Genomic DNA, 12201 nt, shown 5'->3' with positions numbered 1-12201 from the left:
CTGTCAGTGTGGTCTATATGACTGGATTGAATTGGCTATGTATTTCTGTGTAAACATTAGATGTTTTTTGTTTTTTTTTTTATAAAGTATATTGAGACACCATTTGTTTGGAATCGGCAGAAAGTAAATGAATGGAATAGAATAATAAATATAATGAAATTGAGGCTGAAACATGTGGTGGGGATGCTTTTCTTCAGCAGGGACAGGGAAGCTGATAGAGCTGATGGGAAAATACAGTTTATGCACCTTAAAACAAGACAATCATGGACTGACCTGTTGGAGGCAGCAAAAGACTCAAGGCAGGTGTGGAGTTCCTCCATAATGATGGACAACAACCCTATGCTTAAAGCCTTGAAATCCTCTGTGTTTTAAGATTGCACTCTGATGGCTGCGTCTAAAGCTGTAAATGTGAACTGCTTTCAAGCTTTAAAAAGGTATTTACTAAATATTGTCTTTAAATGACTGTCCCAATGTTTAACAGGTAAAATAATTAGCCTAGCTATAAAAACTTTGGATTCTCCATCATCAAAATGACAAAAAATAAACTTTCCCAGTGATTTAAAGCAATTGAAATACACTGAAAATCTGAAGCTGGCAAAGATGCTTATGAGCAGAAACCTCAAGATTATTACATAAGTTCACAGATTAATATATTTTAATACCATGCAGCTGGTTTCTTATTCGATAGTAGGTAGCCTCAGATATCCTGTGTGTGTCATTGTTATTCAACTTTCAGGAAATTTGATCCCATCATCTGTGAGGTTCTTTCCTGAGTTTACTGTGAGCCTGTTATTTCCAACAACACACCGTTTCTTTTCACCATTTATTCCCTTAGTTTTGAATCCAGGAATGAAAGTCTTGCCTTACATTGAGGCGGACACCCGCCCCTGCCTATAAATCAGGCAACTATGTGACATTTCCACAGCAATTTGCCGGCTGTTAACCAATGGAAATAAGTGACTGATGCCAAAGAAAGATTGATTAACTTCCTTTGGTCCAGGAGGGAATGATTATGAGCCAATATTTCTACCTTAATTATGGGCAGGAGTGTTGGAGAGAGAAAGCAGGATAACAGTTGCCTGATGTCATGTATGTTCACAGCATGATTACAGCGGTCAGTGTTAAAATGTAACTCATGAGTCCATGAAGTTACAGTGAAATGGTGGAATCATTAAAAACAGGGGAAAACAGTAAATTCAGTGAAAAGTTATTATATTCCAGCCTGTTTTTTTTTGCTTTAGGTATTTGCTTTGGGAGTTTTCTGCCTTTAGCAATAAAAATCTGAGAGAAATATTAGATATGGCTAGTAAAACATATCCTATGAAAATCTGCCTGTCGTTGATGAGTCATAAATAGATGTAACAAAGTGCTTTTACAGACGTCATCCACTCCAAAACAAATTGTAATCATTTTAATCTGATTTAATTTCACTGGATGACTTTTTTCACTAAACAGCATGCATTGTAACCTACTGTATATATCCACTGTTAACAAAAAAGTTAGGATCCTATATTTACAAAACCAAATATAATGAAATGTTAAAATTATACCATTAACATCTAAACGTTTCATCTTCAGTTCTTGCAGTTTAAGTACTAGTTGAAATCTGTAAAATATCTTTTCATTGGAGTGTTTTAGTTTTGGGTTCATTAATAGGATGAAATGAATAGGATGGCTTTTAAATGCAGTGTTTGCAGAAGCTGAAGTTGAGATAAACTAATATAACGCTAATGAATTCTCTCTGAATACAGAGGAAGTAGAAACTCTCCCTCACAGTAACATAGATTATCTCTTGTTGATCAACAGAACAATCCATCTTCTTTTACTTTCGCGTATGTAGTCTCTTGAGCAACATATTGCCAAGAGTATTTTAGTTACTTTCAGGGTGTGTAAACTCCAGCAACTAGACATGCAGATTGTTTCTACAAACATTTGTAAAACAATGGGTCACTCTCAAGAGCTCAGTGATAGGATGCCACCTGTGCAATAAGTCCAGTCACGAAATGTTCTCTCTATAAGCCACATAAAACCACTGTGAGGTTTCATGCTCCTGGCTTCTTCCTTTTCCAACATGACTCTGCACCAGAGCACAAAGCAAGGTCCATAAAGAGATAGCTGAGTGAGTTTATTGTAGAAGAACTTGATTGGTCTTTAAAGAGCACAGACCTCAACCTGATAGAAGTAAGTAAATAAAGTTTATTTATACAGCATCTCTCAAAGACACAAAGTCACAAAGCATTTTATAACATAAATCAAATATGTGTTGTACATAGTATAAAAAGCATACAAGAGCACACTAAAATCATGACAGATTGGTTAATAGCTGACACAAATAATCAGGAGCCTGGTCATTTAGACCCCTGTAGCTGAGAGCAAGTACATTAAACCGATTTTTGAAATCCACAGGGAGCCACTGTAGAAAGTATAAGAGAGGGAGATATGGAAGTGTTTACTAGATTTAATAAGAAGTCTGACTACTGGGTTCTGAATTGCTTGCAGATGTTAAATTGATGATTTGTCAAGACCGATTAAAAAAGAGCATTAAGGACGTCTAAAAGCAATGACACAAATGCGTGAATAATGTCCGCTAAATCTGCTCAGGAGACCATGTCTCATATTTTAAAAATGTTTCCTCGATAAAAGAAAGGAATGAGAAATAGATCTGATGTGTGAGTCAAAGCCTCATTAGACGTCAAATGTAATTCCTAGATTTTTACCTTGGATTTGGGCAAAAAGAAGCAACTGTTTGATTGATTTAAGAATGCAGGTAACTAGAAACTATTGTAAAAGTCTGTTTTATTTCTGTTTAAAGCCAGGAAATTCCTGGGGGCCGGTCACTGATCCGAAATAAACAGTGGACAAGGATTATTGGAACATTGCAGAGCCTATCCAGCTGGTGTGGTTTAAGCAATGCATATAATTCAATGTCATCTGTATAGATTTGATAGGATAAGTCATAAAAACAGAGAATAATACCAGCTAAAGTTAAAATGTAAATAGAAAACACAAATGGCCCCTGAACTGACCCTTTGTGGAACCGCAGGTTACGGGAGCAGAGTCCGAGGTGAACTTGTCTGTTTTGATGCAAAATGTTCTATCAGACAGTTAGAAGACAGAAACCTTTGGGATGAAATAGAGTGTAGATTTTGAGCCAGGCCTTCTTATCCAACATTAGTGTCTGACCTCACGAATATGCTTTAGGGAGAATGGTCAGATATGGCCATAAACACCATCCTAAACCTTTGTGGAAAGCCTTCCCAGAAGAGGTGAAGCTGTTATTGCCACAAAGGGTGGGCTGTCGACGAAATAAAACCCTACAGATTAACAATGGGAACTCTCTGTAGTTCATATGTGTGTTCAGGCAGATGAAGGAATACTGCCATGGAAGTGAGAATTTACATACAGTATGTTTTGTAAAATTCCTCCTGTTTTAGAAAGGGAACAAACTTCTCTGGAATATGTGATTTTAAATGACTTTCAGATATGTTTTTTAAACATTTCTCTTTAATGATTTTTGTATTTTTCATTTATTTACAGAGTTCCTATGTAGTTTGGAAAAATGTACCTATAGTATTTCTAGGTATAAAGCATGGAAAAATATTTGCCCTGCCAGACTTTATTCTGTCCCCCATCATCCATCCATCCATCCACCCATCCATCCATCCATCCATCATTTTTGCTGGTTGCATATGCTGATCTTTGGTTTTATATTAAGGGGCCTAAAACAGACTGAGAACTCTGCTGATTTGAGTTTGAAAATGTTTGAATTTGGACATAAATAAATGTGTAGAAAAACTGTTATCTTAAAGCGGCTCAGCGCCTCATCTGTCACTTTGTCGCCTAAAATGTGGCCAAAAGTGTGACATCCAGAGACTTTTATGTGGTCTACAAATGTATTATTATTAATATTTCATAAAACATTAATGTTTCATAAAACACAGTGCAGTGATGGCATGAAAGCTATTTGAATTTAAGGCCCGGGTCTTTCCAGAAGCCAAAGTGCAACATCTGTGAGAAGAAATAAATGTCACTCAGTTCAAGGACTGAGCAGATTCAGAATAAACAGAACTGTTTAGTGTTTGTAAAACATCAGCTGTGCGCTATATACAGTTCAAGTAAAACACAGAAATACAGCTGTAACCACCAGTTCATTTGCCTTTATGCAGAGCTTCCCAACCTCAAACACCAATAAGGGAAAAAGAGAAAGAGTTGTTTTTCATTTGTCACTGCTAGACTAGTTTATGAGTATTTTACACACACCTCATGCAAAAACAGCAGAGTTTTTCCAGTCTGAGTAGACCAGGAAGCCAGTGAAGGTGCTGTCAGTCTTGGTGCTGGAGTAAAACCCATTGTACTCTGAAAGGGCTATCTGGACCCACACCTGGTCACCAGGGATCAGGTGAAGCAGGGAGCCGCCAGACAAAGATGCCGGTTTGGGCCAGTTACCATAAAACTGGAAGTAAGATGCCACCGCGTGTCCGTTCTTCATCAGGTCAAACTGCAGGCTGGCGCGGTACACGGTGGCATGGACTGCAAAGTAGTAGACTCCAGGGACCTTGCAGGTGAAGCGTCCTGTCGCTGTGTTGTAATCCCCCTGTTCATTAAGGATTATTGTGTCAAAGAGGACTGCATCGCCAACATTTAGGGGAAAAGTGTGGCTCTGAGACAGTTTGACACTGAAAGCTGATTTAGGAGCCACTGCACACTCTCCAGGCTGGCCTCTATCCCCTTTTTCTCCAGGGTAACCTTTGTCTCCAGTCAGTCCTCGCACTCCTGTCTCACCTGAAGAGGAAGAGGAGAACAAACATGAACACTGGATGCGAACATTCTGTTCCAAATTCAAACAAGAAGAAACATTTATTAAATTTGTCATAACTCTAAAGAAAGTGAGAGAAAAAATGGCAGCTCACAAAAATAGCTGTGTTTGCATTTTTCTTTGCAAACTCAAATATTTACTCCATAGAAAAATGCCTCAGCTTTCTGGTTCATCAATGCTCTCATATTTAGCTGGATAACCCCTGTTGCTGAAACCTGCTTCATGTCTGGGTTGCATGGAGGCGACCTGTGAACAGGTATCCCAGCCCAAGACCATTGGACTATACTCCACAGTTGCTCTTCTTTTATTGGTTTAGCCTCAGAAACAGCGTGTTTGGTGTCAGCCCACAGGTTTTCTAATTGATTAAAGTCTGATTGTTAGGCTGGTACCAACACGCTGCTAGTCTACTGGTGTGTTTAGGGTTGTTGTCAGGTTAAAATGTTCATTTCAAGAACAGTTTTTCTTCGGTATAGTCAAGATTATGTTTCTAGCTATTTTGATTCAGTATTTAAACTGATTTACAATCTCTGTCGTGTGATATTAGGACCAACACCATAGCATGAAGATCAACCCTGTACTGTGGTGTGAATGATGGTTTGGAGGTTGTCTAACAAACTGTCTGCAGCCTTCAGGCCCTTGAAGAGCAATCTTGCTTTCCTTGGTTCATGAAACATTTGAAATACACAATTTCTCTTCAGGCAAGTCAGTTTCTTTTTTGGTATTCTGCAACCTCTTTTGCCCATGCTGTGTTTTGAACACTTAGACTTTGCAAAAGATTTTTGTGGATATCTTGGCTTCATGTAGGGTTCTTCTCATTACTCACAGGTAAATGTAGACCCTTAAAAATATTAGAATTTCAGTTTTCTTTCTGATCCTTCTGGTTTTGGTTTCCATTTTAGCACCTTTTGAGTTATCTTAATTCAAAATACACTGTTCTTCTAAGTATCTTACTGAGATTTTCAGACAGGAGTACACTACAACCCGCAATAATGAATGTGAAGCGGAAAAAAATACACAAACCCAAAATGTTTTTAGATGTAATGATCTGAATGGTGTGTCGTACATTTGTTTTTGACTCCAAAACGTACGGGAAAGGGTGTGTATAACTTTAAAAGAGCCTGTAATACATAGAGAGGAGTAAGGAGTACCTGTATCTCCCCTGTCCCCCTTCTGCCCTTTCTCTCCCGGAGCTGCATCCCTCCCATCTCTTCCATCTCTCCCTGGCTGACCAGGACTGCCATGAATCCCAGGAGAGCCCGGGGTGCCAGGGTGGCCAGTGCACAGACTGGGAGGGATCTTGTTGTCTTCCAACTGGCTGGAAAAACAGACTTGTAGGACGATGAGGCAATATAACAAGGGGAACAGGCTGAGTGAGGTCATTGCACTATAGAGGCTAAAGTGAAAGGGAAAAACATTACAGTTTTGATCACAAATGTGTAGGCTATGAACTTAAAAACTGTTAAAAAGACAATAGAGATAATAAATTAAAGGCACAATAAATGTTTAATAGTAGATGAAACATAAAAATAATAATAGCAGGAGACGGAGCTCGTGTTGTGAATAGGAAAAAAAGTATTTGAAACGATAATTGGATCTCTCAATAAAACGGTTAACATTTCATTAAGTCATCATAAAAACAAGACTAATAATGGAGATGACAGCTACGGTTCTCCTAAAGGAACATTACTGGCCTCTAGCAGTTTACTAAAGATTAAATAAACAATCCAGAGGGCTGCTGGGAAGTGTTTCCATAGAGATGAGCCCAAATCATAACAGTTTTGTTATGAATAGTATTTATATTTGTGGAGGTGAAATCTTTGTCTTTAAGCATAAACAGCCTTATTCATCTCTGAAACAAGGCAGAGGCAGTATCATGCACCATGCACATAATTAGTGGCAATTTAGAGCTACCAACTACTTGTACTCGTCGTCTTCCGCTTCATCCGGGAACGGGTTACGGGGGCAGCATACTCAGTAGAGACACCCAGACTTGACACAGTATCTTAACTGGATCTAGGTCTGGACTTTGACTGTTCTATAAGATGAAGGGGTTTATGTATAGACTATTATATTGTAGCTCTGGCTGTAGGTTTAGTGTTGCTGTCCTGCTGGAAGGTGAACCTCTGTCAGTTACCTTCTCCCTATTGAAGATAAAGTTTCCCACAGCATGATGATGCCATGATCATGTTTGATGCATCTCCTACATGGCTTGTGGCAAACAGCAAATGGGACTTCTTATGATGTTCTTTTTGCCTCTCTTCCATGGCAGCCATCTTTGTGGAATGTACAACCAGAAATTTTCAGATTGTCCCACCTGAGCTGTGGATCTCTGCAGCTCCTCCAGAGTTAGTCAGTTTAGGTGGGCTTGGGATATTGCTTTATAACCTAAACATCTCTACAACTTTCTCCCAGACCTGTCTGCTGTGTTCCTCAGTTTTCATGATTCTGTTTGTTCACTAATGTTCTCTAACAAACCTCTGAGGTCTTCACAGAACAGCTGGATCGATTCTAAGATTCAATTATGCACCGGTAGACTCTTACTTACTAATTAGGTGCCTCTGAAGGGAATTGGTTACACTGGGATAACTTAGGGATAACTTGAGAAAAAATGACTGAATACAACTTTACATCAAACTTTTTAGATTGAGATAAAGTGAAAAATTGGAAAACCACATATCATTTTCTAATCTCTTCACATCTATGCACTGCGTTGTGTTAGTCTATTATATACAATCCAAATAAAAGAGACTAAAATTTGTGGCTTTAACATAACCTAATGGGGAAAAGTTCAAAGGATAGGTTTGCTTCTGCAAGGCAATGTTTACAGACATTTTAAGCAAAGCAGGAGGACAATTAGTTTGCTGTTAGCAACGTGCAGAATTTATACCTCCAAATTGTTCTATTAGCATGTTAACCGACTGAAAGTGGGATTTACATCCAGAACAGCTGGACACAAAGAAGCATAGAGTGAGACTTAACTGGAGAGAAACAGTGGGAAAAAATAAGGGTGGGACAAAGAACTGCATGTCAGCATTCCTGGCACAAGTGGAGCTCAGACAAGACGACAAACACTGAAGAGTCAGAGCAGCTGTAGCTCTTCGATTATTGGATGTGGTAATATTTTTAAGAAGATCATAAAAAAAAAAAGGATTTGAATATAAGGTTTATTTTAGAAGTATCCATTTTATATCCATTTTATTCACTTAGTTTAAGGACAACAGCAGATGAAGACTAAATAAAAAGCACATTTTAAGGAACAGTTAAGAAAGCATCAGTCCAGTCGGGAGGTCAGAGCCCAGCAGTGTCTCAAAGCGTCCTTGGGTTAGACACTGTAAGCACCATTGCTGCCAATATACGTCTCATTGTATGGTGGAGGAAAACATATACTGTGTGTGTAAACAGAGTGCAAACATAGAAAACACTATAAGTATATGTTTTCATTGCTGAATACGAAACCTATTGTCAATTTTGTTGTGAAACGTGGTCAAGACTAAAAGGCTTTGATGGAGTTTACTTCTTGTTGAATGGGAGTTTTCCTTTCCACAGTTGCCACGTGCATTCTCAGTATGAGGGGTTGCTGCCAAGTTAAAGACTTGAAGCAATCAACCGTCCACTGTCACCATGTTTGTTCAGGTGTAACAAACTGAACTTTACTTAATTGTTTTATAACCAGAATTAGTTGATGATGTATTTCTGTATATATACTGGATCTGTTTATCTTATAAAGTACCTTGTGATTATATGTTTTTGTGAACTGGTGTGATATTTATAAACCAAACTGATTGATCTGAAATTAATATAGACCATTTACCAATGAAATTAGAAGACAATGAAAAAGATTGTAATTTAAAGTTAATAAAAACTAACTGCAATGTCATGAGTAGGGGGAGTGTGGTCATTTTACCTCTTCACCATTTTAGACTTTTACAGTTTTGGTTGTTTTGTACTTTTCCAGGCATGAAAAGGAACCATCTACCTAAGGTAGTTTTATTCTGACTATCCATCAATTCATAGTTGAGAACTTTGACAACTGATGATTTAAAGTATTTATCTGTGATCTAATCATAGTTTCTTTGAGGAAATGTGGTTATATGACTTGGATAAATAATATATACCAGCAGGACATCACTCATATTACGTTTGTGCAGAGGTCATAATCTGTCATGTTTCATGAAAGTCAGCTACAAACAATTGCAATGCAATTCAATTCAATGCAATGCAATTAAAAATATGCAATGCAATTAAATGTTGTAGCTCATGTTATACTGGCATCTACAACAACTCAAAGAGTTGTTGTAGATGCTGATGGCTGTGGGCAGGAATACAAACTCTTTGGAAAATACTTTACAATTATATTTAATTATACATTATTTCTGTGCCAATTTATATCCAGAATTAATCAACATGTTAACTCTTAAGACACATATCCTGATGATAAATGTATTGTAAAGACATGGGTAAATATGGTTTAGGTATTGGAACAAAATAAAAGTAAGAAAGGGTGAAATGGAAGCCCCATGGTACAAAATAGGGGCTATTAATTGGAGAAGAGGCAATTTGACCTGAAGTCGCCTAGAAGACACTTAAAATAATTCAACAACACACACAAGAAGCTGAAAATGACTCAAAATACTCACAAATAATGTTAATATGACTCAGGATAACTAAAAGTGATTCCATGACACTTGACATTAATAAAAAAATGTATAAAACTAATAAGTACGCTCATTTTTAAAAGTAGATATCTCAGCACAATCTCCGTGCCATTTCTGTAGTCTGTTTGTCTGGTGTTTTTGCTTCTTATTTAGACGTGGGGGGCTTTTTATGAGTGTGTGACCAGGGGCCCACTGGCTCATAATTAGGGTTCCTTGTGATTAAAACGAGCAAATAAGCATCTGATTGCCAAACAAAAACCACAAAGCCACAACTATTTCGGAAAGTTTGACATAGCACAATCATGTTTTCCACTTGGTACTGTATGCATTTTTTATAATATTTGTAGCACTTTAGTTTACAGTGTAAGCTCAGACTCTTTCTTTAAAGCACATCTAGGCTCATTCACCTTGCTGAAGTACTGTAAGTTACAATACTTCAACTGTCTCTAAATTTCTGCTAAAGAAAGTAACACAACCTTACCAGAATGCAATGCAATCTTTGAGGCAGCTGCTTCAGATGATGTGTTGAAGAGAAAAAACACCAAAAAGTCCTCCTCCAGACCTGAGAGTTTGGCTGGGAAAAACTGAAAGGAAATGGCAATTAGAAAACTGGGGTCAGTGGGAAAGGAGGAGCCACAGTGGGGAGGAGAAGGAGGGAAATATGTGATGTCTATCCAGCACAAACACATGATAAATACAGTGCCTTGCAAAAATATTCAGACTTCTTCCCATATTGGCACTAGCTTTAACGTATTTTATGTCATAAACCAACACACAAAGGATATATGGTTTTAAAAATGTCTTCTAACAAGTCCAGATTTAAGTTCTGTCAGTTTGGATGGAGAGTTTTTAACACATGCATTTTCTAACTCTGTCACTCTCTTGATCTAAACCACTCCATTGTAGCTCTGGCTGTCTGTTTAAGGACTTTATCCTGCTGGAAGGTAAACCTTAGCCCCAGTCTTAAGTGTTTGTGAGGCTACCAGATTTTCTTCCAGGATTGCCCTGACCTTAGCTCCATCCATCCTTCCATGAACTCTGGTCTGCTCCCACTACCATGTCTCACCATGGGGACAGCTTGTTCACGGTGTTGTGCATTGTAAATTTCCCGCCACATATAGCATTTTGCGTTCAGTTGTAGTCTCATGTGACTAGAGCACCTTCCTCCACATTTCCTGTGTCACCTACATTCAAAAAGTCCAGATATGTAGATTGCATGACTGATAGCTGTTCTGCTGACAGATGCTCTCACTTGAGCTATGAATCTCTGCAGCTCCTCCAGAGTAATCTGGGGTGTCTTGCCGGCTACTTTGATTAATTGCTCTCTTGGCAGAGTGTGTCAGTTTGGGTGGATGACCATGTTTCGATAGGTCTGCAGGTGTTCCATACTCTGTCGATATTTAGAAGATGGATTGAGAGGTTCTCTGTGAGATCTTTAAAGCTGACCTGTCTGCCATGTTGCTTGGTCTTCATAATACTGTTTGTTCATTAATGTTCTCTAATAAAGCACTGAAGTCTTCATACAACCGCTTCATTTATACAGAGATAACATTAGGCAAGACTGGACTCTATTTAGTAAGCAAGGGAATAGGTTGCACCAAATTTTATTTAGAGGTTTCAAAGTAAACAGGGTGGGAAACAGAAGCATGCCACTCCTTTTAGATTTTTTATTTGTAAAAAAATTTAAAAGCATGTATGGTTTTCCATCCAACTTCCCAAATATGCTCTAATTTGTGTTGATCTATCACATAAAATCTTCATAAAAACATGGTTTGTGGCGGTAACATTATGGAATGGGATAATATTTTAGGGATATGAATACTTTAACAACTGTAAAACAAAGAAAATAAAAAAGAGGAAGCAGTTAGTAAGAAGAGAAGACATTGGGAGCAGGAGACAGGAGGGTGATAAATAGAAGGATTTTTGAAAGGTTGCATAATAGGGATGGGAACACTCTTCAGATCTTGACCACAGAGAGTTCACAGGGCTGTGGTCAAAGCATATGTTCCCATAATGCTCTGCTGCAGATGTTCTCAGAGGTTCATAAGACACAAAGACAGACCTTTCACAGAGAGTGAGAGAAATGAGTTGGGTTTGAGACATACACACTCTTTGTTCTCTGTGCCAAGCAATTTGTTTGAGATAGTATCTCCCAAACTAAAATCCATCCTCCACTCTTGCAGGACTCAGGCCTAAAGCCTCTTTTCCTTGTAATCCTTCATAGGTCAGAGGTGGCGTTAAGTTGAGAGTTCCTAATATCCTTCTGGGGATGAAGTTGAATTTTTAATTGGTTTCAGTTCAAAAGCCAATAAAAACATCTTTTTGCTTTTATCACCCAGCTCCAACTCCAAAAGCACCAGACCTGTGCCAAATCTGGAGACGCTCTGAAGCATAAGATTACAGAATATTGAGCTGAAGAAAACAGACGGGAGTCTTCAGTTTGGCTTGTTTGTTTTTTTAACTTTGTATGGAAAATTATGGGGGTTTTTTTTCTTTCAGAGCTGAACATTTTTCTTTTTATTAACAGAAGTCGAATTTTCCTGGCGACCTTAAATAAACAGCCACAAATTCCTGATCTATTGTTTATTTATTTTGAAAGATACAATGCAGTATGGATGTTTTAAACCATTTTTAATATTTTATACTTTGCTTTCAAGCAGACAAACTTCCTTGTAGGGTTTTAAAGTGGCTATGTTATTTAGCCTTTCTAAAGGTATATCAATGTCTTCC

At 38.0% G+C, this 12201-nt stretch overlaps 1 protein-coding gene across 1 annotated transcript; it reads right to left on the bottom strand.

The window, feature by feature from the left end:
• Positions 1-2176: 2176 nt before the first annotated feature.
• Positions 2177-10091, bottom strand: c1qtnf5 (C1q and TNF related 5). The gene is made up of 3 exons (XM_047390590.1): positions 9953-10091; positions 5965-6209; positions 2177-4782 (listed from the first exon to the last, which is right to left on the bottom strand). Exons 2-3 carry the CDS (start codon positions 6194-6196, stop codon positions 4262-4264), a joined length of 753 nt encoding a protein of 250 aa, XP_047246546.1. The 5' UTR covers positions 6197-6209; positions 9953-10091; the 3' UTR covers positions 2177-4261.
• Positions 10092-12201: the final 2110 nt, after the last annotated feature.

This window comes from Girardinichthys multiradiatus, chromosome 18 (assembly GCF_021462225.1).
Source record: "Girardinichthys multiradiatus isolate DD_20200921_A chromosome 18, DD_fGirMul_XY1, whole genome shotgun sequence".
In the NCBI taxonomy this organism is placed as follows: domain Eukaryota; kingdom Metazoa; phylum Chordata; class Actinopteri; order Cyprinodontiformes; family Goodeidae; genus Girardinichthys; species Girardinichthys multiradiatus.
This window is presented reverse-complemented; position numbering and strand designations above follow the sequence as displayed.

Bases quoted from the DNA above. Each gene is read 5' to 3' on its own strand.
- c1qtnf5 (XM_047390590.1), bottom strand. From the start codon at position 6,196: ATGACCTCACTCAGCCTGTTCCCCTTGTTATATTGCCTCATCGTCCTA. The intron at 4,783-5,964 runs GTACTCCTTACT...CTTCCTCTTCAG, and splicing joins GGGGGACAGGGGAGATACAG to GTGAGACAGGAGTGCGAGGA.